The sequence below is a fragment of the Boleophthalmus pectinirostris genome, unplaced genomic scaffold (genome assembly GCF_026225935.1).
Source record: "Boleophthalmus pectinirostris isolate CB_2022bp ecotype Guang Dong unplaced genomic scaffold, ASM2622593v1 HiC_scaffold_12, whole genome shotgun sequence".
Lineage (NCBI taxonomy): Eukaryota > Metazoa > Chordata > Actinopteri > Gobiiformes > Gobiidae > Boleophthalmus > Boleophthalmus pectinirostris.
In genome coordinates, this window is record NW_026571018.1 from 19,090,404 (window position 1) to 19,115,025 (window position 24,622).

At 36.7% G+C, this 24,622-nt stretch overlaps 1 protein-coding gene across 7 annotated transcripts; it reads right to left on the reverse strand.

The window, feature by feature from the left end:
* Window positions 1-912: 912 nt before the first annotated feature.
* Window positions 913-23,263, reverse strand: p2rx1 (purinergic receptor P2X, ligand-gated ion channel, 1). Of its 7 annotated transcripts, none has more exons than XR_008631554.1 (14): window positions 23,001-23,263; window positions 19,005-19,149; window positions 13,725-13,796; window positions 13,128-13,197; window positions 8,899-8,986; window positions 7,697-7,777; window positions 7,422-7,563; window positions 7,164-7,309; window positions 6,250-6,340; window positions 6,105-6,170; window positions 4,650-4,745; window positions 3,816-3,875; window positions 2,349-2,390; window positions 913-1,382 (listed from the first exon to the last, which is right to left on the reverse strand). XR_008631554.1 is itself a non-coding variant. In XM_020930242.2 (14 exons), exons 1-14 carry the CDS (start codon window positions 23,144-23,146, stop codon window positions 1,372-1,374), a joined length of 1,278 nt encoding a protein of 425 aa, XP_020785901.1. In that variant the 5' UTR covers window positions 23,147-23,263; the 3' UTR covers window positions 913-1,371. The 7 variants fall into 7 exon arrangements, 5 of the variants coding, with proteins under 5 accessions (XP_020785901.1, XP_020785900.1, XP_020785899.1 ...); XR_008631555.1 differs by having other exon boundaries at window positions 2,345-2,390; XM_020930242.2 differs by lacking the exon at window positions 3,816-3,875 and adding an exon at window positions 3,488-3,577 and having other exon boundaries at window positions 2,345-2,390; window positions 13,140-13,197.
* Between the last annotated feature and the right edge of the window lie 1,359 nt (window positions 23,264-24,622).

Below are 24,622 nucleotides of genomic sequence, written 5' to 3' on the forward strand. Positions count from 1 at the left end.
ATTTGTTTTATTCATTTGGTTGAGATGATAGATTACTTTCTTGATTTATGAAGCACTTTACGTGGATTGTTTACATGTTGTACCCACTTAATATGAGTTTCACTTAAGATTTTCATATACTATTCTATATGGTCAATGTAATATATGGCGAGCAAACTCAAGGTCTCACCCTGTACTAAGCAGTGAAGAATTGTATAAAACTGAAAATTCAATTAGAGACTTGCAGAGGTCACAGTTTGTGACTGTCCAAGTGTCAAAATAAGAACTTTCGGGTTTAGCTTTTGTTCCCCTGATTTGGAGAAGGTTTAAAACACAATAGTCCAATACGGCTGATGTAATGAGTAAAATACATCACCATTTATAGCCTATGTAATAGTTTGGTAGTACGAAATGATGAGTGTTAACACATATTACACGAAAATTTGGACTAATCCTGGAGCTAAACCTGGAATAAAGCAGAACTAAACCTTGGACAAGACCTGGATTAGATTTGGATGACTAGATCTGGACTAGACCTGGAGTAGACCTTGTTTGTATCAGGACTAAACTGGCCTCAAACCAGGACCAAAGTGTGACCAATAATTGTCCTTGCAACAAATAAAAATACCCAGCACACAGTCATAGTTAGAGGGGCGTCAAGCGTGTTTTCAGCCTTGAGTAAAACCTTGAATTTCATTGAAAAATTACTTACTGTGTTGTCTTTGCTGTATTCATCATCAGGGAGTGTGCATTAAAAATGTGAAGTCTCCGTTGCCTGTGTGTGTGTCATTGTCTTATATACTCTTTTCTGAATGTTCATCTGTCTCTAATACTTAAGGAATGCATTGTAAATATGTACCAATATCTGAAGGAGGCTATTTTTTGCATGCTTTTGTACACTAGGCAAAATAAAATATAGCAAAACAACAAGACTTGATTGTGTTTTCTTTATAACCACAAAAATCATTTTATTGTACCGTTTGTCAACAATAAGATCTAATTTTGCACAATGATGAGGTTCAGTGCTTTGTAACTGTCCATTCATCCACACACAGCTTTATCAGTCCATTCATCCACACATAGCTTTTAGAGCGTTACAGTAAACATGTTACACCCAACGAAAGAACAACAAAAGTGACTACACCCAAAAACTACACAGCGTCAACTTCTATTGGCGATTATCCCAGCAAAAAAGAAAAGTAAAAGAGATGCAGTCCCTGGGGCCAGTCTTTTCAAGTTCATGTGCATAAAATTCATTGGTTGGATATTCCTGTAATCTGTTTGTTATTCCTGGAATCGTCCATAGTCTGGATTGAGTGGTCTCTGGAGGAGGATGCAGGCATTACTTGTGGTGTACCTTCAAAGTGGCTCTGGAATTTGTCAGGAATGCTTTCATGTCATTGCTAAAAGGTAGAAAATAAAGGAAATAAAGATTCAAACAATGCATTGTAAGAACATTATCAAATGGTAATAAACTGTAATTACCCTGAGGTTTAAATATATCAAATGATTTCTGAATTCAGCCCACATCAAATGGGAAAGTTATTGTATATGATAGTTTGTTCGTTTAGATGCAGAATGACATTGTTCTACATTTTAATAGTAATTTTAAAAATATTTAAATAGGGTGACCACCTCAAATGGTAATAAAAGTGATACAATTTGAGCAATGTGGTGGGATAAGATGGACATTAAACTTATACATGATAACTTCAATAAAATTTCAGTTTTTACCAACCAAAGCACAGAGAGAGATTAGAATAGCAATAGGTCAGAATATATGACACTAGGGATGTAACAATAACTGAAATATCGTGATATCGTATCGTCAGAGTTCTCACAATAATATCATGGACCATCACAATATATCAAATGACAAGTCTCTTTGCTTAAATTAAGAGTTATGGTGCAGCAATAGCTAAAAAAACGACAGTGGGAACTACATAGACCATGGTCCTTTGCTCTATTTCAGTGTAGACTACATGAAGAAATAACAGTTCTAAACACTTTTAAGTTTTCGTTCTTTGGATTAAGTCTTGTCAAGGCATTTTAAGAGGAAAAAGTAGCATATTAACAGTTTCAGCTGTTTAGCCTCCACAAAATATCATAATAAATACCATACCGTGAGATGTATATCGTGATAATATCGTTTAGAGATTTGGAAACTGTTACATCCCTAATTGTGAGCCTCCCCATCATATCGTGAGCCTTCCCAGGATATCGCAATAAATATCGTAACGTGAGGTTCATACTGTGACGATATTGTATTGTGAGACTTGGATATCGTACACCCCTATATGACACCCTACTATACTTTTACACCATCAACCATAAATTCAACACAGTTCTACTTTTTTCTACTCACTTACTCGTACTTCAGTCTCTACAGAACCGCCGTCTGATTCTGGATCCTGCAGAGATCAGAGGTGAAATTAGTTTTACCAATTAATGCTAAAAACACATGCAGGCTAAGGTTACAGTTTTTTTCAACTATTTTAGCACATTTTAACTTTAGCTTGATCATTTGATTTAAACATGTATCTGAACAGGGGAATAGGTGATCAGATCATTGAACGTTTCTCATCAGTTCACACAGTTCTCAGGTGCTTTCTCACAACACTTGACGCAGCTCATTTAGAAACACACATGATCAGTGAATTCCCCTAATTTTATCAATCCTACACATCTGTTCTCATGTGGTAAAGCAGGTAAAGCATAAAATCAAAAAGCAAATATTTGTGAACATCCAAAATTTATCTAGTCATGAGTACAGGAACATCCTACTGCAGCCATTACAGGCCATATATCAAAAAGTACTGTTGGTGTAAATGTCATGTTTGATTTTTTCACTTTCACTTTTTTCAACTCTAGAGGCCTGTTCTCACATGCTAAAGGCCCAAACTCTGTCATTTTCAATATAGAAATTCAAACAGAAAGGCAAATCAACATGTGTGAGCACCAAAAATCTAATGGTGAAAGATTTCACACATGAGTCAAACAGGGAGAAGCGTCTCAGTGCTGAGTACAGACACTGAGTACATGAATAGATACAAAAGTATTGTTGATACATTTCCTATTCCAACATCTTTCCATTTTACATAATACAATACAGACAGGTTTTGGACAAAAAACACAGCTTTTCCAGTCCAAACTTTAAAGTGTGTAAAGTGTGAAGCCCAGAGTCTGACTGCACTAAACCAGTGATTCTTTGTGGTCACTCAGAGAAGGACTAAAACTTCTGAGCTACAGTGTCAAGTGAATGAAAGAGCCCAGAAACACATGACCAAGGTTTGAGAGTTTAGACAGTGAAATTAGTTTTTGAAGAATGATTTATGTTTGGGATTCTGTGTGAACTGTTTTGCAAATGTAAATTTTTAATAGAGAAGTGTGTCAAAGACATTGAAAAAAACAGTAATATTTTTAAGCTGTTGAACCTAATATTCCTAAACAAGTCCATTATCCAGTGTCTCCCCTTTTGTCCGCTTTGCACCCACACTCTCACACTCACATGGGAGCGCCCAGTGTCTTGCACTTGTCCTGGTTTGGCTCCGATGCCGTAATAGGCGTTTGGGTCTAAATCGAAGGAGTCGTTGTCTGGCTGTGAATACAAATGTCCCAGCTGTTTTAGTTAAGGACATGAGTCTAAAGGGACAAGGCATGAGATGGGAGGGAGGTGGGGGGAGGGGGGGATGATGTGATGATGAGACTGACATGTGTTTTATGACACTGGCTTTGTTTTTTGTTTTTTTTGTTTTTTTGCATAAGTAAAAAAAAATAAGGTATCTGTAATTTACTGGAGTACATTTGAAGGTGGATATTTTTTTACTTTTACTTACTTTCACTACATTTGAGAGCAGGTATCGGTAATTTCTACTCCACTACATTTTTGAACCGGACTGAAAAGTAAAAGCATTTTAAATACAAATGCACAAAGAAAAGCAGCTAGAAAAACAAAACAAAAAAACAAAACAAAAAAACAAAAAAAAACCCAATCAATTCAGTTGTTTCTATTGAACAAAATTCAGCACAAACCTTTATCAACCTCTCTACATTTCTTTTATTAGATTTCAAAATCAATATTTTTATTTTTTACCCTTTACGTACATTTTTAAACAGATACTTTAATACTTTTTCTTAAGTAGATTTTTTTCATGTGATACTTGAGTATATATATATATATTTTTTTTGCTCTGGTATCTGTACTTTTATTTAATTAACTAAATCGAGTGCTTCTTCCACCACTGAATGTGAGTAATCTGGTTTATTTTTGATTGTTCACACCCATGCAGGTTTTGATGCTGAAAATTATGCAAAGAAGGACAAAGTAATGTTTTAAATCGTTATGTCATTAATTCTATGTCAAAATACAAAACTGTCACGCGTCATTCAATGTTTTTAATGATCAGATTTCTTTTGTGCATGGAAACACACACCAGAACCCAGATCTAATTATTGGGTTATCTGATTATGCCATTTTTTTTTACTGACCACGAAAAAAGGCATCGGGTTTTAGTTTCTAGTTTAATCATTTACAGAACATTAAATGCTGAGACTCTTCATGTGCCTCTGCCATAGTTATAAACTGGTCTGCTGCCATCTGCTGTTTAAAGATGATAATGAACATATGAATGATGCTTTTAAAACAAATAAAGCAAAACATGATTTCTCACCTGGCCTTGTGTCTCTGTGTATTTGAATTTCATATTCTTGTAAAACTCTCTTTTTGGTAATAAATAAAGTAGAACCAAGTCACAAACCACAGTTGCCTGGAAGATAAAAGAAAAATTAGGGCTGGGCAAAATATTTTTTTTAATCGCGATTAATCGCATGAGTTCGAGCGATTAATCACGATTAATCGCATGTTATACGCAAAACCAATTAATGAATTAAAAAGTAGAGTACAGCGCACTTTTATTGGAAATGTAAATGAAAGAGCCAAACATTTGTTGTGCAAACAGCATTTCTTTCACAGGGGAACCCTCAGAGCCTTCAATGTATTCAGGGAAGGCTCAAGAAAAAATTTTGAATGGACGTTTGTACTACTAATATATTTGTTGAATATTTTTTATGCTGTGAGTAATGAACACTACACTAGTAATAATTTCTAGATCAGTATTTATAAACTTGGACTGATATTTCTTAGGAAACAAGCTCAGCTCAGAGCCGGTGGTCGCGGCTGAACCCGCGGCTGAGTCCGCGACGGGAGTCGGAGCGCGCGGCCGAACCCGCGGCCGAACCCGCGGCTCGCGGAGGCTCGGACACGTTGCATCTCACGTGGTCAGAAAAAAGTGAAAAAAGTGTAAAGAAAAGAGTCAAACTTAAAGAAACGCTCGCGGTGGACTTTTTCGAAATAAAAGCCAGTGAGTAACAGACGTTTACAATAAAATAAATAAATAATAAAAACTGCGTTAACGGCGTTAAAATAATTGTCGGCGTTAATGACTTGATTAGTTAACGCAAAGTTAACGCGTTAACGTGCCCGGCCCTAAGAAAAATAAAACATTAAAAGACCTATATTACACAAAATAGATTCTTATGACCTTTAAGCCATGTTATAATGTTGCTATCTAATTGAAAACATACCTGGAATTGTGTTTTGTCACTTTCACTTTTTTATTGCTCTGTCTGAATCTTCAAAGCTCAGAATGCTCTGTCCCACCTTGTAATGTCATGTAGTGGTAGTTTTCAAGTTTTGCTTAAGTTTGTACCTTTTGTTCAATAGAGATGGGCAATTCCATGATTAAAATCATGGAGTTTAAAAACACAGTGGAGCACTTCCTGCATCATCACATGACATCACAAGGTGGAACAGAGTTTTCCGTTTGAAAGAAGAACTCAGCCTAAATATGCAGTTATTGTGTGTTAAGTGTGTGTGTGAATGAAACAAATCACAGCTCTGGATGTTTGTGAAACATTATAACAGAGATCAGAAAATAGCATAATATGGGCCCTTTAATTAAACTAGATTAAAAGACATTATTATTTGTGATACACAACTAAATAACACATTGTGGTACTATTAAAATTATAATTAACAAATTGGGAGCTCCAAAGAACTGTGTTGTGGATCTGTTTTTTGGGGCCCAGCACACACCTTTAATCAACTAAATACACATAAGACTCACCACTCCAAAAATGCCCACACCTGAGCCTATCGCGGTTAATGTTGGGATGATATCAAATTTCCTGGCCTGCAGAGTACACAAGAATCCCATGTTATTATTTGTTACGCACACACTATGCTGTTATCAGACATAGGTCTAAACTTACCAGTGATTGTACAATGATATCAATCCTTATTCCAAACACTTTGAAAAGAGTCCTTTTCTGAAGTCCATTTTCAAAATAATGCCTTGCATACCTTTAAGCACATCATATAAAAGTTATTTACTATATTACACAAAATTGACTCTTGTGAGCTTTAAGTAATGTTATAATGCTGTTTCCTCATCAAGAACAGTTGTGTTTTGTTTCATTCACAGGCTTGAGTAACTCTTTATTATTAGTCTGTCTACATCAGCAAATGCTCTGTTCCACCTTGTCATGTCATGAAGTGGTCAAGTTACCTTTGACCTCTAGTTCAGTAGAGACTGGAAATTCCAGGGCTGAAATTACCCAAATGATTCTAGTGAAGGTTTATGAAGTTTAAAAACACAGTGGAGCACTTCCTGTATTACCACATGACATCACAAGGTGGAATACAGTGTTTTCTGTTTGAGAGAAGAACTCGGTGTAAATATGCAGGGTTTGTGTGTTAAACATGCGTGAATAAAACAAAACACAACTCCAGGTATGTTTGTGATGAGTGAACAATATTATAACAGATCAGAAAAATAGCACCATACAGTATGAGCTCTTGAAAATATTGCATTTTACATGTCGCAAACCCAACCTGCCTTGTCTTTGATATTATAGGAGAGGAACAGAAAATGAATGTCCTCTTGTGGTGACACTACATATACTCTAACTGAAATGGTGTGCAACAGGTGAGGCTTTGAACTGCGTACATGCAAACATTGTAAACTGCAGCTCCGACTGGCACAAGCTCAAATATAAACAGGTTGAAAGCTCTCAGCTGGGTTAATATGGAGAGCCTCATATTAGAGTAAATATATCTGTAGAGCACTGAAGATCATAGACTCTATATACAGTCTCTGGTGCGTCAGGAGGTAATTGGGTCAGACCTGAAGTTGTATCCGACAGATGCTCGTGCGTTGTCTGTCTCATCTGGGTTTCCGTAAAGACCGTGGAAGCTGTACTCAGGTTTACACTTTCGTTTATCCACATCAAAGTTACATGTCCAGTCTATCACAATACCTATGGCTCCTCCCTGCAGAGTTACACACTGGGTTTAGTCATGTATGTTCAATGACAAAAGGCACAAAGCATGAAAGAGTGATGCTGTTTGTAGTGCGGAGTAAAGGCCTAGGGGTAAAACTTACCACTTTTGCTATTGTTTCGAAGTTGAACCCAGATAATTTGACTATGTCTCCCATTTTGAATATCGGGCACAGAGGAGCTTTGTCTGGATCGTAAAGACATTTACTGATGTAGTTTGCATCAATACCTTCCACCAGATTACTCCTGAAATAACCAGAGAGGCTTGCTCAAACCAGATTACAAAAGAAGACCATAAAATGTGGGTGTTAAATATACAGCGCACTCTTAAATACAGGCTATAGCATCTATTGAGGAATACATAAAAATTGCCCATTACCTTGAGACGCCAAATAAAGGAAAAGTGACCGAGTTTTTGATAAAAAGTGTGTAGTTCTCTGCAGACATCAACAATGGAGGACTGTTAGAGAAAGAGAGAGAGAAAGTGAGCACATTAACATTTATGTGTCAACAAAAAGGTCAAGACATAAGAGGTAAATATACAAGTATCGCCACTTATTACACATAGTCGGGAGGGGACTATAGCATTTACTGCAATAAAAAGTCTAGACAATTGTTCGTGGTATGTTTATTGTCATTATACCACAAGATTGTGAGGATAAAGAGCTACTTAAAGGTTCCATATTACGTTATTTTCTAAACTATGTTATAATGTTTCCTCATCACAAACCCATCACATACCCGGAGTTGTGTTTTGTTTCATTCACACATGTTTAAAACACAAACCCTGCATATTTCGTCTGAGTTCTTCTCTCAGGCAGAAAACACTTTGTGATGTCATGTGGTAACAGGTAATACATGAAGTGCTCCACTGTGTTTTTAAACTCCATACACCTTCACTAAAATCATTTGGATGATTTCAGCCCTGGAATTGCCAATACCTACTGAAATAAAAATAAAAGGTATTTTTGTTAAACTTTCTGCCTGGAGAGGTGATCAAAAAAGCAGACACATACCTTTTCAAGATTTTGACATTAGCATAAAAAAAGCAATAACAAGAAGCTGGCTTAAAAAGGACCCACCCTCAGTGAATCAGTGGCTAGACATTATAACGACTGATTTTTTTTCTACAACTCTAAGGAGACTTCTTCATTAAACGCTGGACAAAATGGTTGAAATATAAACAATAACAGATTTGACTTCTACATCCTTAATGCAGTGGAACAGTGCCCCAAGCTTTGTATTTGTTTGCTTGTTACACAAAACTTGAAAAACTGAATAAATAAATAAAAAAGACTAATAATAAAGGCAGACTAATAATAAAGGATTAAATATGTCTGAATAAAACAAAACACAATTCTAGAGGAAACGTTATAACATGGCTTAGAGCTCACAAGACTCAATTTTGCGTAATACTTTTAACTTATCTCTGATGCTTTCTTTTAGCTCATTGTTGTTGTCACTTATAATAAAGGCGACACTAGCCACTGTGTTGTTGGTTTTTTTCACTACAGTAAATCTGGATAAAAGTGTACAGAGGCTATTAAGAAACAGGAGAAACAGAACAATATGAATACACACTCTGGGATGTGTTGATCATCTTCCACAGGACACCAGGCTATGACCTCACATGTTTTTGTAGTGTTATCACAACGTCCCGTCATGCTTCCTGAAAATACAAGATTTGTAAAACTTTAGTTACTTAAAGACCATGAAAACAGTGAGGAAAGACAAGCAGAGAAAAGTGCACTAGCTTTGACAGAGAGCATTCCCAGCATGCTGAAGTTATGTGCCTTGCAGTTCTCCAGTTTTATCTCGGTTCTGAATCTCGAGGAGCAGGCGGCGATGTGAGGCGAAGCTAATGCTGGAACGCTCTTTTCTTTATCTGCACTTGAGTTGAACATATCATCTTCTGCATATAATTAGATTTTTCAGCCATTTAAACCTACAATATGTATTCGCTAGAGTCGCAGGATTTTAGGGGAATTTTTTTTTTTATGAGTATTGTGATAGTGGTTCACATATGATTAAAGACTTACAGTAACTAAATCAAGAATTCCATGCATTTCACAACATTCTGGAGAGGTTAAAAAACTAAAGGGTCTACTATGGGGTCTGCAGTTTGTTTTTTACCAGAGGGCTGCACGATTTTGAAAACTACTTGCGATTTTCTGATAAGTAATGCTCTTGTTATTAGATTTGTGAAAGCTGCTTAAATTGAGATACTCTTCAGAATTCTCACTGTAAACAACTTCAGGAACTTCACATTTGGAAAAAGACAAAAATATGACCTGATAAACTAATACAAGACTCCCCTTAGGTATGCAGGTCTGAAAACTACTGGGTTAGCAGTTGTTTTGCATTCTATTAAGCAGATGTAAGAGAAACTTGATTTGTCCTACTCCTACAGTGGGGAAATTCCAGTGTTACAACTCAAAGTTCAGAACAGAGAACAGCTGGAGACTAGAAATATTCAATCAAAGATCAAGATAAATAAATTATATTTTTTCATTATTAAAAACACTCCGTGCAAGTAGACCAAAAATACAAGGCTACGGACTTCAAATGGACAGGATTGGACTTGATACGACGTTGATATTTGTGCACTTAGTGTTTTTTGTATGTATTAAGTGTGGAGAGAGTTTTTGCTTTCGTTTTGTATAGTTTTATTTTTGTTTGTGCTTAATTTTCAAAAGACTACAAAAGAATTATGTACAAAACATTGCAGTCTTTTCCATTTACTCAATATATCGTGCAGTCTTAGTATTTACTAATATAACCTACACGCAAACAGGATGTTCGCATGCGGGCGCTCCCAGCTCCTTCTGGCCCTGGCTCCCATTGTCTTACATTGGAATATTGTGGCCTTCTGTTGTAACTTCTGTTGTTAGTCTCATCATTTTGGTCTTAAAATGTTCACATTAACCCGCTTTACATGACCCTGGTGTTTTTATTTTTCTCTTTGTCCATAAAAAAAAAATCATATTCCTAATATGGAACTTGTGATCAGCAAATTAGTGCTGTTGTAAAATCTAGTTTTTTCCAGCTAAGACAACTCACCAAAGTTAAGCCTATTTTGTTAACGCAACATTTTGAAACGGTCATACATGCATTTATGGCAACTAAATTTGATTATTGTAATGCACTTTATGTTGGTTTCAGCCAAAATGCACTTTTGCAACGGGTCCAAAAATCAGCGGCTCAACTTTTAACTGCAATCCGGAAACACGAGAGCATCTCACCAATTTTAGCCTCTCTCCATTGACTCCCAGTGTCCTTTAGAGTCGATTTTAAAATTCTTTTATTTACTTTTAAGTGTTTGGACAGCCTAGCGCCCTCCTACCTCACTGGCCCCTCTTGCACACTCAGGTCAGCAGACCAGCTCCAGCTCGCTGTCCCAAAAACTAAATGTAAGCTTCGTGGGGACTGTGCATTTTCTGTTTCTGTCCCATGGCTGTGGAACCAGTTGCCATTAGAAATTAGACAGGCCAAGTCTGTACCTATTTTTAAATCACTCCTAAAAACACACCTTTTTTCACTGGCTTTTAACAAGTGACATGTATATTTCTTGTTATTGAGTGTCTTACTGTTTTCTATGTTTTTGGTAGTTGTGTTGCTTTTGTACTGTGTATTTTATTCTACTGCGATTGTCATTGTCTGTCCAGTGTTTGTGTACAGCACTTTGGCCAGCTGTAAAGTTTTTAAAGCGCTTTACAAATAAAGTTGTTAGGGTATGGTATGGTATATGGAGTGTGGACCAAATTTGCCCCTGTAACCATTTGCATCATCGTCAGCTTCATTTGTGTGAAGTCAAATGCTATGGGCAACATCACACTCGCTTAATCCACTTCTTTAAACAATGTATGCTTAAATCCCATTTTGTGTAATATAGGAGCTTTAAAGCAGTGTGTTTATGAGTGTCCAGTGTTGTGTGAGCGTGACTGTGAGGGCGCCGAGCCTGTTTACTCGTCTAGTGTAATGACAACTGTCCGCCAATTGTCAACTGTCCGCCTCTCCACACACCTCCAGCTCAGTCTGACCTCTCTCACTTGGACACATCTAAAGCTCTGGGAGGCTGACGGTTTATTGGAGCAGATGCTACAGCGAATGACTTAATTTAACCTTAGAGAAAATACATTTTTGTAACTAAGGCTGTGCAATTTGGTGGAAAAATCCAGTTGCAATTTTTTGGACAAGGTTGTGTTTAGATTTGCAAATGTTTCTGGATTTGGACTCTGCACCTACTAAACTACAGAGCATTATCATTTCAAAGGCCCATATTGTGCTATTTTTTGATGTATGTCTGATGTATGTTGTTGGAGTTGTGTTTTGTTTCATACATGTTTACCACACAAACCCCTGCTTGTTCTCTGAGTTTTTCCTCTCAAACAGAACACTCTGTTCCACCTTGTGATGTCATGTGGCTATTCAGGAAGAGCGCCACTGTGTTTTTAAATCCAGACACCTTCACTAAAAGCATTTGGATGATTTCAGCCTGGGAATTGCCAGATCAAAAGGCAGCTATGAAAACTAACCACTACATGACATCACACAGTGGAACAGACCATTTTGAGCTTTGGAGATATAGACAGACTAATACAGTATTGCTCAAACATGTGTGAATGAAACAAAACACCACTCCATGTGTGTTTCTGATGTGGTAACAGCATTCTAACATGACTTAAAGCTCACAGGAATCAATTTTGTGTACTAGAGGACCTTTAAAAAAACTTAAATATGTATATAAGTGGTAAGAATCTAATGAATTTCAGAACATGTTTTTAGAGGTTTTAACTACAGGCACAAGATAGTTTATATATTGTTATTTGCAAGGAAACTCTATTATATAAATATGCAACCATTCGGAAGTGATAATTGTGTTACGATTGTGCAATCCTACCACAGTGTTCTGTGAGAGGATGTGTTCTGTATCTAAATAGTATTTGAAACATTATTTGCACTGTGCACCTGTAGTAGGATGTCCTCTTGTCTTAAATGCTATGCTAACATGCACCTTATGTCATTGCCTGCTTGCTTAAGGCAGGGCTGGCGGAGAGCCAGAATATAAATATGTTATAATATAAACTCTATTGTTTGGTTGTTACGGAGAATTGGTTGCTTGTATATCTTACCACCTTTTCTCTTATGTTGAATAAAGAAAACATGTCCAAATGTTTGCCTTATAAGTAAATGAAGGCATTTGTGTTTTTAGAAGTCACAGCATACTCTGCAAATACAACACCTTTATACTGCTGCAAAGAAATAGTTGCACTGAGTAACTTTCCTGGTGGACCGTCTCTGTGGAGATATTATTGCATTGCCTGGAATGTTCAGAAAAGCATTCCAGTTATCTACCTTTTTTTTTTTTTTTTTCTTTTCAATTATGCCTGGTTTATATTGTAAAAATAAATGCTACACCTGTAAGCTGTACCATGGTCTGACTGCACCGCCTGCCGTCTCCATGGTGATAGATGAGTTAAATGCAATTCTGGGGAACATTCCATATAAAACAAGAACATCAACATCCATCAGGTGTAACTTTATCATTTTAAGTTTATCATTTTAATTTGTGGCATAGTTTTGTTAAAGAAAATATGACTATGTCACATTAGTATTAAGTTCCAGAGTAAATTTAGTTTTTTATTTTAAATCTGATGAGTTATAGAGTAGCCTAAAACATATTTCTGGATCAGTATAACTAATATTAATGCTGAGATAATATTCTTAAACTTCATTACAATAGAGTTAGTTTGCATTAGTTATCCATTAGTCACTCAGTACACTGGGGCAGATGGAGCAGTAGAATTTACCGTGTCCCGTACGTTTGTAACTCCCTCCTTCACAGTCAGCATCTGAGGTACAGTTGTGCTTACCAGGAAGCTATGGAAGAGAGAATGTTATCAGTCAGTGTAAAGTTATGTAACCAAAGGGAAATGAGTCATGTTTACACACAAAGCTGTCTTAATGTAAAGAGGAACTCATCTTAAATATGCAGCATTTGGGTGTTAAACATGTGTGAAGGAAACAAAACACAACTCCTTATTCTTGTGATGAGGAAATAACAGCATAAATCAATCAGAAATTAGTGTAATATCGGGCCTTTAATATTTAGAAATAAATCAATGAAATGTGTCAAAAATGTTCTGTAATTTAAAAAAATTACCTCAAATACACCCAAATTTGGAAAAGTTAGTCAATAATGATACTGCTCCATGCTGTGCTGTGTAAATAAATATGTTTAAAATACCCAGTTGTATGAAGTTTAGTATACACAATTGGCCAATTACACAAACAGTTGTGGAATGAGGCACAGTTTCCGTTCATTTTGACTATTTAAGGAAGCAGTTGTTCAGTATTTCAGAGGAAGAGAGACGAGACAGACGGACTAAATAAGTACAACCAAATACCTCTGGACACTTTCCCAATGACTGGCCTTCTGTTATGATGTAATTGGTCATCACCACAAACGAAGCATCTCCCTGTGTACACAAGAAGCAGACAGTATCTATCACCTGAGGCTTTAATGCACATATGAGCAATTCAATAACACACTATCACACATGGATCTACTGTATATTTCAACATTTTAAAGCTATTGATACTTTGCAGCTGATGTCCTCAATGTTTTCTGAGGGTGTGATGCTAACTGGACGTATTACTCAATATGAAGCTCAGTTACTCAATTTAGACTTTAATCTGGGCTTTGTTTTAACACAATCTGACCAGAAAGAAGTGATTTAGCCGGGACTACAACACGTGAGGTGCTTTGTGCTGTTAAAGTCCCTATCAAATGACATTACAAGCACAAGCAGGACCAGGCAAATTTAAAACACCCCTAGCATGAAGTCACTGCAAATTATCAATAACACATGTATCCATATTTCAACCTTTAAAAGCTATAGAACGGGTGGGATGGGTCATATGCTGGGCTCAAAATAAGAAAAATATTATCTGTATTAACTTTACTGCACATGCTACATTTCCCATGTCTATAGGTTTTATCATCACAGGCAACGTGCCAAAGCTAAAGCATGAAGACACACCTATCAACACAAACATGTTTCAATATACACTTTACAATGTATAATGAGTTTATTGTCGTTTCACTTTCACATAATACATCTGGATGTCGCCATGATATCAGCATTCTTAGGGCCTATTAATAATTTCAACCTCTGTCATCAACATTCCCTGAGGGTGTGATGCTAACTGTAGGCACTACTCTGTTACTCAGTTTTAATTTAACACAATTTGACTTGACAATCTGACTTGCCTTTTAGATGTGCCTGCCTGTCTCCATGGAGATATACAAGTTTAATGTTATGCATTTAATATACATTTCAGGCAAAACAATAAGATTTACCTAGAGACAAGCAGGTAGCAGGTCCTTCACCACAAAAGTTACAGTTATAATCTCTGTTGGGAAAATTACAATTGATATAATACTCTGAAATCTTTCAAATTTTCAGTGCATGTTTATTCCTTATTTGATGTTTGCACATTTATTTTATTTATTTTTAAATTGTTTTATTTATTTTGCACATATATAACATAACAATGAAAAAACTCACTAAATAAAAAAGAAGGTGCCAAAAGAGGCAAATAACCCAAAGGGCTTATATTAAAGCCTCCACCTTATGAAGACATTAACAATTGAACATTATAGCTGTGCATTAATTAAAAATAAAAAATACAATTACATTTACACACCCTGGATTAAATTCATTTGATTCAAACATCAATTAAAATACAATGAAACATCCACAACTGAATGATTATCAAACATTATCATGAAATATAAAATATTTCCTCAAACTTTTTAAACAACTTTTCTGATTTGCCATCACTAACCAGATGTGAAAACTGTCACCACAGTTTACATCCTCTGTATCGTAGCAAAAGTGAGCTCTTGATGTGACACTTTTTAGAACATAAATACAAATTTGAAGAGTTTTGTATCTATGAATCTCTGCATTAGTTTTAAAGTTAAATGTAATGTAAAATGTTTGGGGATCGTAGTTGTATTATAAAGGATTTTATAAATAAAACTACATATCTAATAAATGTGTTAAGTTTGATTAATAAATTTGCAGAAAATGTTAGTGGCAATGAATGAGTTGCAATTTGAACACAACATTTTTTTGCACCAATAATATTTTATTCAGAGTAGTTGAGAAAGTGCTTGCCCAGACTATATTACAATATGACAGATAGGGATAAAATAAACTATGGTATAATGTAAGCACAGATTTTGAGTCCAGAAATGTACAAACTTTTCTTATAATACCAAGAGATTTTTATTAATTTTTTTCTGGTCACCCAGTCAGCTGCTCTTTCCAGTTAAGATTACAAAGACGCTGAGAAATTTTGTAGGACACGAGCTATTCATTTGCATCAGTTTTGATTTTAGGGTTAGTTGGAAATGACTTTTTTCACCACAAAAAATCATATAATTTGTTTTCTTGATATTTAGAGATAATTTTTTCATTTTTTTTTTTTAACCATTTGTCATAAGCAGATAACGCAGCATTAGTTGGTTTATTAGAACATTAGTGGAGGAGTTCAAGTATCTCGGGGTCTTGTTCATGAGTGAGGGGAGGACGGAACGTGAGATTGACAAGCGGATCGGTGCAGCTTCGGCAGAGATGCGGTCGCTGTATCGGACCGTTGTGGTGAAGAGGGTTTACCGGTCAGTCTTCGTTCCTACTCTCACCTCTGGTCATGAGCTCTGGGTAGTGACCAAAAGGACGAGATCGCGGATACAAGCGCTCGAAATGAGTTTCCTCCGCAAGGTGGCTGGTCGCTCCCTTAGAGATAGGGTGAGGAGCTCAGTCACACGGGAGGAGCTTGGAGTAGAGCCGCTGCTCCTCCACGTCGAGAGGAGCCAGCTGAGGTGGCTTGGGCATCTGTTCAGGATGCCTCCTGGGCGCCTCCCTCGGGAGGTGTTCCAGGCATGTCCCACCGGGAGGAGGCCCCGGGGAAGACCCAGGACACGCTGGAGGGACTATGTCTCTCGGCTGGCCTGGGAATGCCTCGGGGTCCCCCCGGAGGAGCTGGAGGACGTGTCTGGGGTGAAGGAAGTCTGGGAGTCCCTGCTTAGGCTGCTGCCCCCGCGACCCGGCCCCGGATAAGCGGACGAAAATGGATGGATGGATTAGAACATTAACATTGGAATTGGATATGAATCAAGTCGTATCATCAGCAAACATTATTGGGGTAAGATCTTGACATATGTAACAGAAGTCGTTTATGTACAATAAATGTTTGCACATGTAAGGGAGCGGTTAGCTTAAACTATCTTAACCTTAAACCACAGACATGTCCTGTTACAAATGACTTTTTGTTTACAAAGTCATAATCTGCAAACCACACAGTCTGTGTAAAGATTAACCAAGATGACATTAGTGACCTCATAGTTTTATCATTTCTTTATGTGCAATTACATAATTACTGACACAAAGACACACAAATACAAGCATGCTTAAAAGTACATTGTGTAACTTTTCTGCTGAAGGGTAACATTGTTTTGCCCAGGATGTTCCTCACACTGGGATTAAATGTATCTATCACTATGGAGACAAGTATGAAAGGCCATGCTCACAGTAAGAGTGCATGTTTTCCAAGTTATTTTTGAGCAGAAATTATATCAATACAAGACAAGTTTAATTCCATACTGAGGAGTGATAGCAAAAGTGATAGCATATCCGTGGAAACAAGCAGGTAACGGATCTCCCCACTAGTAAAGTTACACAGTGCCCTTTAAGATTATGGTTTAAACATCCCGAGTTCAGCCTAATGTATTTTTGCCTCACACACAAGGCTCCCACACTCATAAGGTTAATTAAAACGCAGTGTTAGGATGTAAATAAAATGTTATTGGATTGAACTGAAGGATATCTTAAAACACAATAGGTGCAGGTGAACAAGCTGTCAAATGTATAGATTATTTGTAAGGTAAAATTTTTATTAAAACTGTAATAGACTTTTAGTTAATCAATTCTATGGATGATTTGTAAATTAATTTGAATTTCTCAGCCATCAATATTACCTGTCACTTTTACTACTGATCTATATTCTACAGTGACCACAGTATATGCAGTGGTCTGACTCAGCCTGATCCTCATTCAGTCTGACAGTTGGATTCATAGTATTTGACTGTTGTAACATTTGACCCATTTATTTTAATCCCAGCATTGGTCATCTGCCTGTACATGGGTTCATAACAACATTCTTGAATCCATATAGTTTAACACTGAGCAGAAGGATAGGCCAGAATTATCTGGTGGAATTTGTGGATGCAAGGTGTATTCTGTAACTTTTCTGGAGGAGGATCCATCAAATGCTTTTTCCATGGAGATGCTATTGCTTTGTCTGGAATGCTTCACAGTATGGTTTAAACCTTTCTATCTTCATGTAGACCAAACCAGACCAAGTTACATGTCAGATCTGTGGAGAGACAACCCTGCTCACAGTCAAAATTTGTGTTTTTCTAGGTATTTTTGCTATAAAACCACCTGTAATTGAATAAATGTAAGGTATAGGAACATTCAAGCAATGACATCTCCATAACTGTCAGATTGCAGATTTGCTGACCTGGTTTATGGTTAATATATCTGTAATTAGTGGGCCTATCCACGTGAAATAAAAAATAAAATAAAATAAATTAAAAGTTTAATGTTTTATCTTCATCTTCAGTGTAAATAAACAAAAGTTTTTTTTTTGTTTTTTTTTCCTCTATAGCATCAGACAACATTAAATATATAAATAATGAGATAACAGTAGATAACCAAGACCCAATCCCTAACAAATAATAATGATAAGATTCAACATTTGTGGATTTTATGGTCACATTTTTGTATTGCACTTTTCCACCTTCAAAGCGCTCAAAGTGCTTTACATCAAGGAACCATTCACCTGTTCAGACATACACATTCATACACCAGTGTAAACAGATTTGAGGACGAGGAGGGTTAAGTGTCTTGCCCAAGGACACAACGTCAGCATTCATCTGTGGGAGCTGGAATTGCATAGTCTGATTCATCAGCCGGTTTCACTTTGTGGAAAACGTCTGACCTCGCAGCATTAGGATTCGTTTGCTCGACGGTAGACAGGTACTTTTTTTTATTTAACAAATCACAGCTATTTGGTCGTGACATATGTAATGCACCACTAACGGGGCTAACTGGTATATTAAGCTTTTCCCAAATCCCATAGGAAGAAGGGCAATTTTCCCCTTGGTAAAATTCACCATTCTCTTTGTTCCGGCTTTAAATCCTCGATCTCGAGAATCATTGCCAACACAGAATGTATGGCTTCATCTACATCAATCTCGACCGCTTTGTTTACTGTTGTGCTGTACCACAAAAGGGACACAGACAGGAGCTTGAGTTTGACGTCATGGCTTCACAGCTCTTCAATGATTGGCCAGTGCGTGGTCTACAACTTCCGGGGTTCTTGCAAACCATCTAGTGTATTCCGATTCCTGACCTAGTTGCTGGAAAGAAATTAAATTAAGTGGAGGCACTAGGTGGCGCCAGCCTGGCTAGGAATTGCTCTTCCCGCCTGCAATGTCAATGATGTTTTTTCGTTATGTCGAGAGTGGGATTCAAACCGGCAACTTTCAAATCAGTTGACAAACTCTACCAGCTGAGCTACCAGCTAGAGGAATTCGCTTTACATTTACTGACCTGTGGTGGAAAGACATAGTCTGCCACATCCCAGATCTTCTCCGTTCCATTCACATTGGTATAGCCCACTCCCTTCATTTTGGTTAGCGTAGAGCTGATTGCAGTGTCTGTGGACTGGTAGCCTTTTTCATAGATGAACACCCACCTACAAAGGTCAAAGAAAAACACATGAGGTTACAACTGTCAACTATTCAGCCCAACACTACGGCCAGTCTCCACTGGCAATGACACATGGAGGTGCCATACATATCCAACAGCTCTTTCACTTGTTCTAACATGTTGTTACAAATGAAATGTCATGGTGGGCAAACTTTCTGTTAGGACAAAAATCACACTTCAACATCATCAGCTTTTGATTTTACCAGAAGCAAAGTTGAGAAGTGCAAGAGCAGAGCAGTCAAGAGCAGTATAATGTTGATAGTCACTAATGCAATCAGTGGTCATTTAAATTAATTAATTATGGAACAACAGCTTTGAATAGTGGGTTCCTGTTTAGATGTTGTTTCTGTAAAGGGCGTATACGCAAAATTTAAAAACTTTAAACTTACAGAGAAGCACTTCCTGTATTACCACATGACATCTCAAGGTCAGAGTGTTTTCTGTTTCACATAAGAACACAGTTTAAATATGTAGGGTTTGTGTTAAATGTGTGTGAATGAAACAAAAACACAACTCCAGATGAACATGCAGTCAGATCAGAAAATATGGATCCTCTAAATTAAAGCTATGTCTGCATTTGACAAATTATTAATTGTACTGTATAGGAGAAAAAACAAAACAAAACTGAAAAACATGCATCCTTATTGTGAGCAGGGGCTTGCTTCTCCACACACCTGACTCTTATTTGGCCTTCATCTGCTTGTTTCCATGCAAATGTTGTTTCTTTGCCTTATTTAATATTAGGGATGTAACAATAACTGAAATACTGTGATATCATATCGTAAAAAGTCTCACAATAATATCGTGGGCTGTCACAATATATCAAATTGAAAATTCTTTTGCTTAAATGCATTGTTTAAAAAAAAAAAAAAAAGCTAACAATCATAGAGAACTACATATCCTATGATTCATTTCAGTGCAGTCAACATGAAGAGATGTTTTTTACTTGACCTCCTGGGATTATAACAGCAATGATGTGCACCAAAATCTTGTCAAGGTATTTTTAAAGCAAAAAAGTGTCCTATCTACAATTATATTAGCACCTCCATGAGATGCAGATCATGAAAATATCATACCAAGAGATTTGGAAATCGTTACATTCCTAATATACTATAATTCCAGAATGGCATAAAACTCATCTGTCTCCATGGAAAAAGTTCAAAGTATGATTTTAACTTTCTATTTCCATGGGATCATGCAGGTGACATACCACCTTGAGAAAGTTACGCACTGTGCCTTTAAGATTGTTAAAGCAACATATACATTTTAACTATAAAACTGATACCAGTCCACCCTACTGACAGTACTCTAATGAGGCCCTTTCTCCCATTTCCTAAAGAGGATTTCATATTTGAATAACTACAGTGTTTTATGCTTGATTGTCTATGTGACCCAAGGCTATGAGTACCAGCTGGTAAGTGCACAGGCCAAACTACAGTACAAAGTAGTATACATTTAAGACTTTTTCAAGTAGTTAAAAGTAATTACCCTGTGGCATTGTGCCCATGAGCCACACTTTACTATACCCAGTCATTCCACAAAACCACAATGACAAGAAACACTGAAAAGCACCACTACTGTAGTTCTATCACAAGTGCAAATCAAATTAATCAATGCCAGAATGTATGGGAGCACATTCAAAGAGAGGAGAGAGCAAAAATGGAGCATGTTAATGAAAAAAGCGTGAACTGAAATGGCGTGTGCTTCCCAAACAGAGATTATATCAGCTGCATAGGAACAGTGTGCTCAGAGCTCTCCTCCTTTCTGCTACATAGGGCCAATACTGTTCACATGAATTCAAAAACATTGAAACAATAGTGTGCAGTTAATGAACACCAGTAGAAAATGGGGAATAATTAAAGGCTTTGTTGGCTTAATGGGGCTGCTGTGGTGAGATAATGACAGAAATGAGAATGTATATTTAACACTGTCTAATTAACATCTGCGCTAACTTTTATAGTGAAAAGACAAGGGAGATGAGCAAAATGCAGAAAGCTGTAACATTATATTTACACAAACATAATACAGAATTACAATATTTAGTGTAGCGCTTTCTGCAATGCATATATAGGACTGGGTGTGACAAAAATATATCATATGGATTCTCATAGTGATCCATCACAATGCTCATTTCATTTTGTCAAATTAAAACAAATAAAAATGTCCCTCGGTGTTATATTTAGGAATTTAAATAAGACGCACTTTTAATAATTGCTATTTAACACTGAAAAGATTACATTTTTTCCCAAAATCTGAGCTCAATTAACAAGACCCATTTACAGTTTTTAACTAGAATGACAAACTTAAAAATATCTTGTCCAAGAAACAAATGTCCCGTGTTTTTGTGTTCATGGGAACCAGCTTCCTGTTAGAGACAACTTTTTTTTTTTTTTTTTTCAATTTTGAAATTAACCAAATGAAACACAAAAAGACAAAAACAAAACAAAAACTCTCCCAAACCCCACCCCTCTCCACACTCAACACATAAGACTTTACAAAAAACACAGCTTACACAAACATCAAGTGTCAGTCAAGTTATAGACAACATTTTGACTTTTCACCATTCAAATCACATAATATTTTGTTTTAAATTGTTAATTGCTATGGCTACAATCCTAATTTCTTCTCAGTTTCAAACCCATGTATTGTGGTTTTTACCCCTCACATCCAGTAGACTTGGGTTTGTAAGAAGTGACAGCGTGACAAGGTAAAGACTTCAAGATAACGTCTGCTGTCAGTTTTTATAATCACATCTTCTTCCGTGCCAATCACACGTCCTCTAGTGTGTCTGGACATCTGTAACACGCAGGTGACAGTGGACACAAAAGCCCAACACTTCTTATCAGGGGCAATTTTTTCACATCTCCAGAATGACCTCCTGAATCTCAGTTTGACAAAGACAGCCAAAGTTACACATCATCTTAAACTCAGACTGACATGTGACGAAAAGACACTCAAATCTGACACATCCAAAACGCAAAATAACCAGTGGCTACCCCATTGTTTGAAATAACTTCTGTTCCTGTTAGCGACGCTTGATGTTTTTCAATTGTCTAGGGCGATTTGCCTTATCTCTACAGTCACCAGCTGAAAGTGGCAAGTCTCTACATTAGCTCGCCAGTGAATTGGGCAGTGCTTTGATTGTAATCCGAGTTAACATATGCCTCCACTTGTTCAGATCACACACCTCCTTAGGTCGTACCACAAGAACTACACACAAATCCAAAGAATTTCACTTAGCGGAAATGTCTTAGAGTGGGTTTTCTTCACAATAAAAACATGTCAGAACACGCAGTATGAAGTAACAAATGCAACGTTATCTTTCTTCATCGCTACTATCTTTGCCAGCAATGTCAGCCAGTATTTTGAAGTAACTACATACTTGTCATCCCACATTCAGAATAGTAACTCTGCATAAGTAGTACAGCTCCTCTTTTAATTGATGGTTTTCAGAATACCAAAATCAAAGGAAAACATCAACTGTATGGTATTAGAGTACACTGCTTTTGTGGTGAGCACATGTATGATTTTGCCTTCCCTAATAAGTGGTAAAGGAATTTGTTTTGATCCTTTATAATACACACTATAAAATAATGCAACTCAAAGTGAAAGTATTACAGTACTCTGATTGAGCCATGTAATGAATAATACTACAAAATACTTAATCTTAGGTATTCAGGTATTCAATATTATGTAAGAGTATTCTTCCTAGTACTGCAGTCAGCACAAACTTAGTCATCAAGTATGTGCTTAGTAAAGTGTCACATTGACCACTAACCACAATGCAATGAATGTATAAGCAAATGTTCTATTTTCTCACAAATAAACAAGACTCACCCGATAATATAAGCAAGAACTCCAAGCTGAATTATCCGGCACACAACTCCCACTCTCCTGTTCCTCACCAGCACCTGACGTGGGGTCTCATACTCAAACAAGAAGTCTGAGAGAGCATTTGTGATTTTGTTTCTCATTTTTTCCATTGGCCCCTTTAGAAATCAGGGCCAATATTGTAGCTTATAGTGGCATGCAAAATGCTAGTTTCCTCCACCTCCTCTGGGACTGGTTGGTGTGAGTCCTGTCTTGTGACAAAAAGATCTTCTGCTCACACTCAGAAAAAGAAGTCAGCTGTGGACTCCCAAATCCCCTCCCACTTCATAACCCCTCCCTTCTCTGTCATCGAGATCTGTCTCCCATAAATTCCCTTCAGAATGTAAATACAATACAGACATGGTTTCCAGTTATTATTGAAACCTATTATGTACATTTTTGTCCTCCCTATGTGAGCATGACAGATTTTCATGTTTTTCTTATTATTATTACTTGGTTTTGTGCAATAGTGTCTGCTGTAAATATTGTTCATATCTAGATCTTTTCTTTTTTCTACTTTTTTTTTTTCCCCACAAGTTTTAAGTGTCAGTGTGTCAAGAAAGTCAAGAAAGTTGAAAAGAAACCAAAACAAAAATACAGGAAGTAGTGGTGAGTTCTATATTTATGTCATCAACATCAAAAAGTCCATCCAAAATGTAGGGTAAAGAAACATTTTTTCTAACACTCTCATGCTTCATACAACAAAATAAAGATGTTGTAATTTATTTGTATTAGTCTAATCATAACTACTATGCAATTTAGACATGTTTTAGCCTTTTTTAATACTATGGGGTTTTTAACATTGTGGAATTATCTCTGCCAATGTCATACCAACCAACAAGTAAATCATATTATATTCAGCAAATTTAAAAAAAAGAAAAGTACTAGGTAAGATTTTTAGTAAAATGTTTAAAATTAGTAGTCTAACCTGTCAGAATATACACATTTTAAAGTACAAAACGACTCGGCACATGATTTAGCTACCACCTCCTCTTCTTATCAATTTGGCTTGTCATTCTCTTCCTGTGTGCCTAATACAGATAGACTCCACTCGAGCTATGACATAAACAAATACACAGTATGCATGCAGCTCCTCTCATCATGTCAACATTTTGGAGACGTTAAGCCTTCTTACGATTTATCGCCATTTTTGGGTTCACAGGCGAACAGTGCTCCAGCTTTTCCTCGCCCAATACCTTCTTTGCATTCTTAATCTGCACCTTCCCAGAGAGGCAAGGGACAAAGTGGTAGAACGAATACATTAAGTGAACATTTACAAATTCAAACAGTTCCTATATTTAACATCAGAAAAAAGGCTTCCCAGACAAGATCCTAATCTGGGCAGATTATAGGGCATATTACTAGAATCACATTTAATATCTAAATCGGTTTATTTGTAAAAAAAAATATGCAAGTGGCCAGCACTGTGTTGCTTAGTGGGATTGTAGGATTGTACTGCTTTTGTATGGATTTGAATACTGTAAGTATCCACATTTATAAAGTCAAATGCAGCAGACAAATGAGAAAGAGGATACATACAATATCCTTAAAGAAATGACACTGACTTTACTTCAGTGAGTGACACTGGC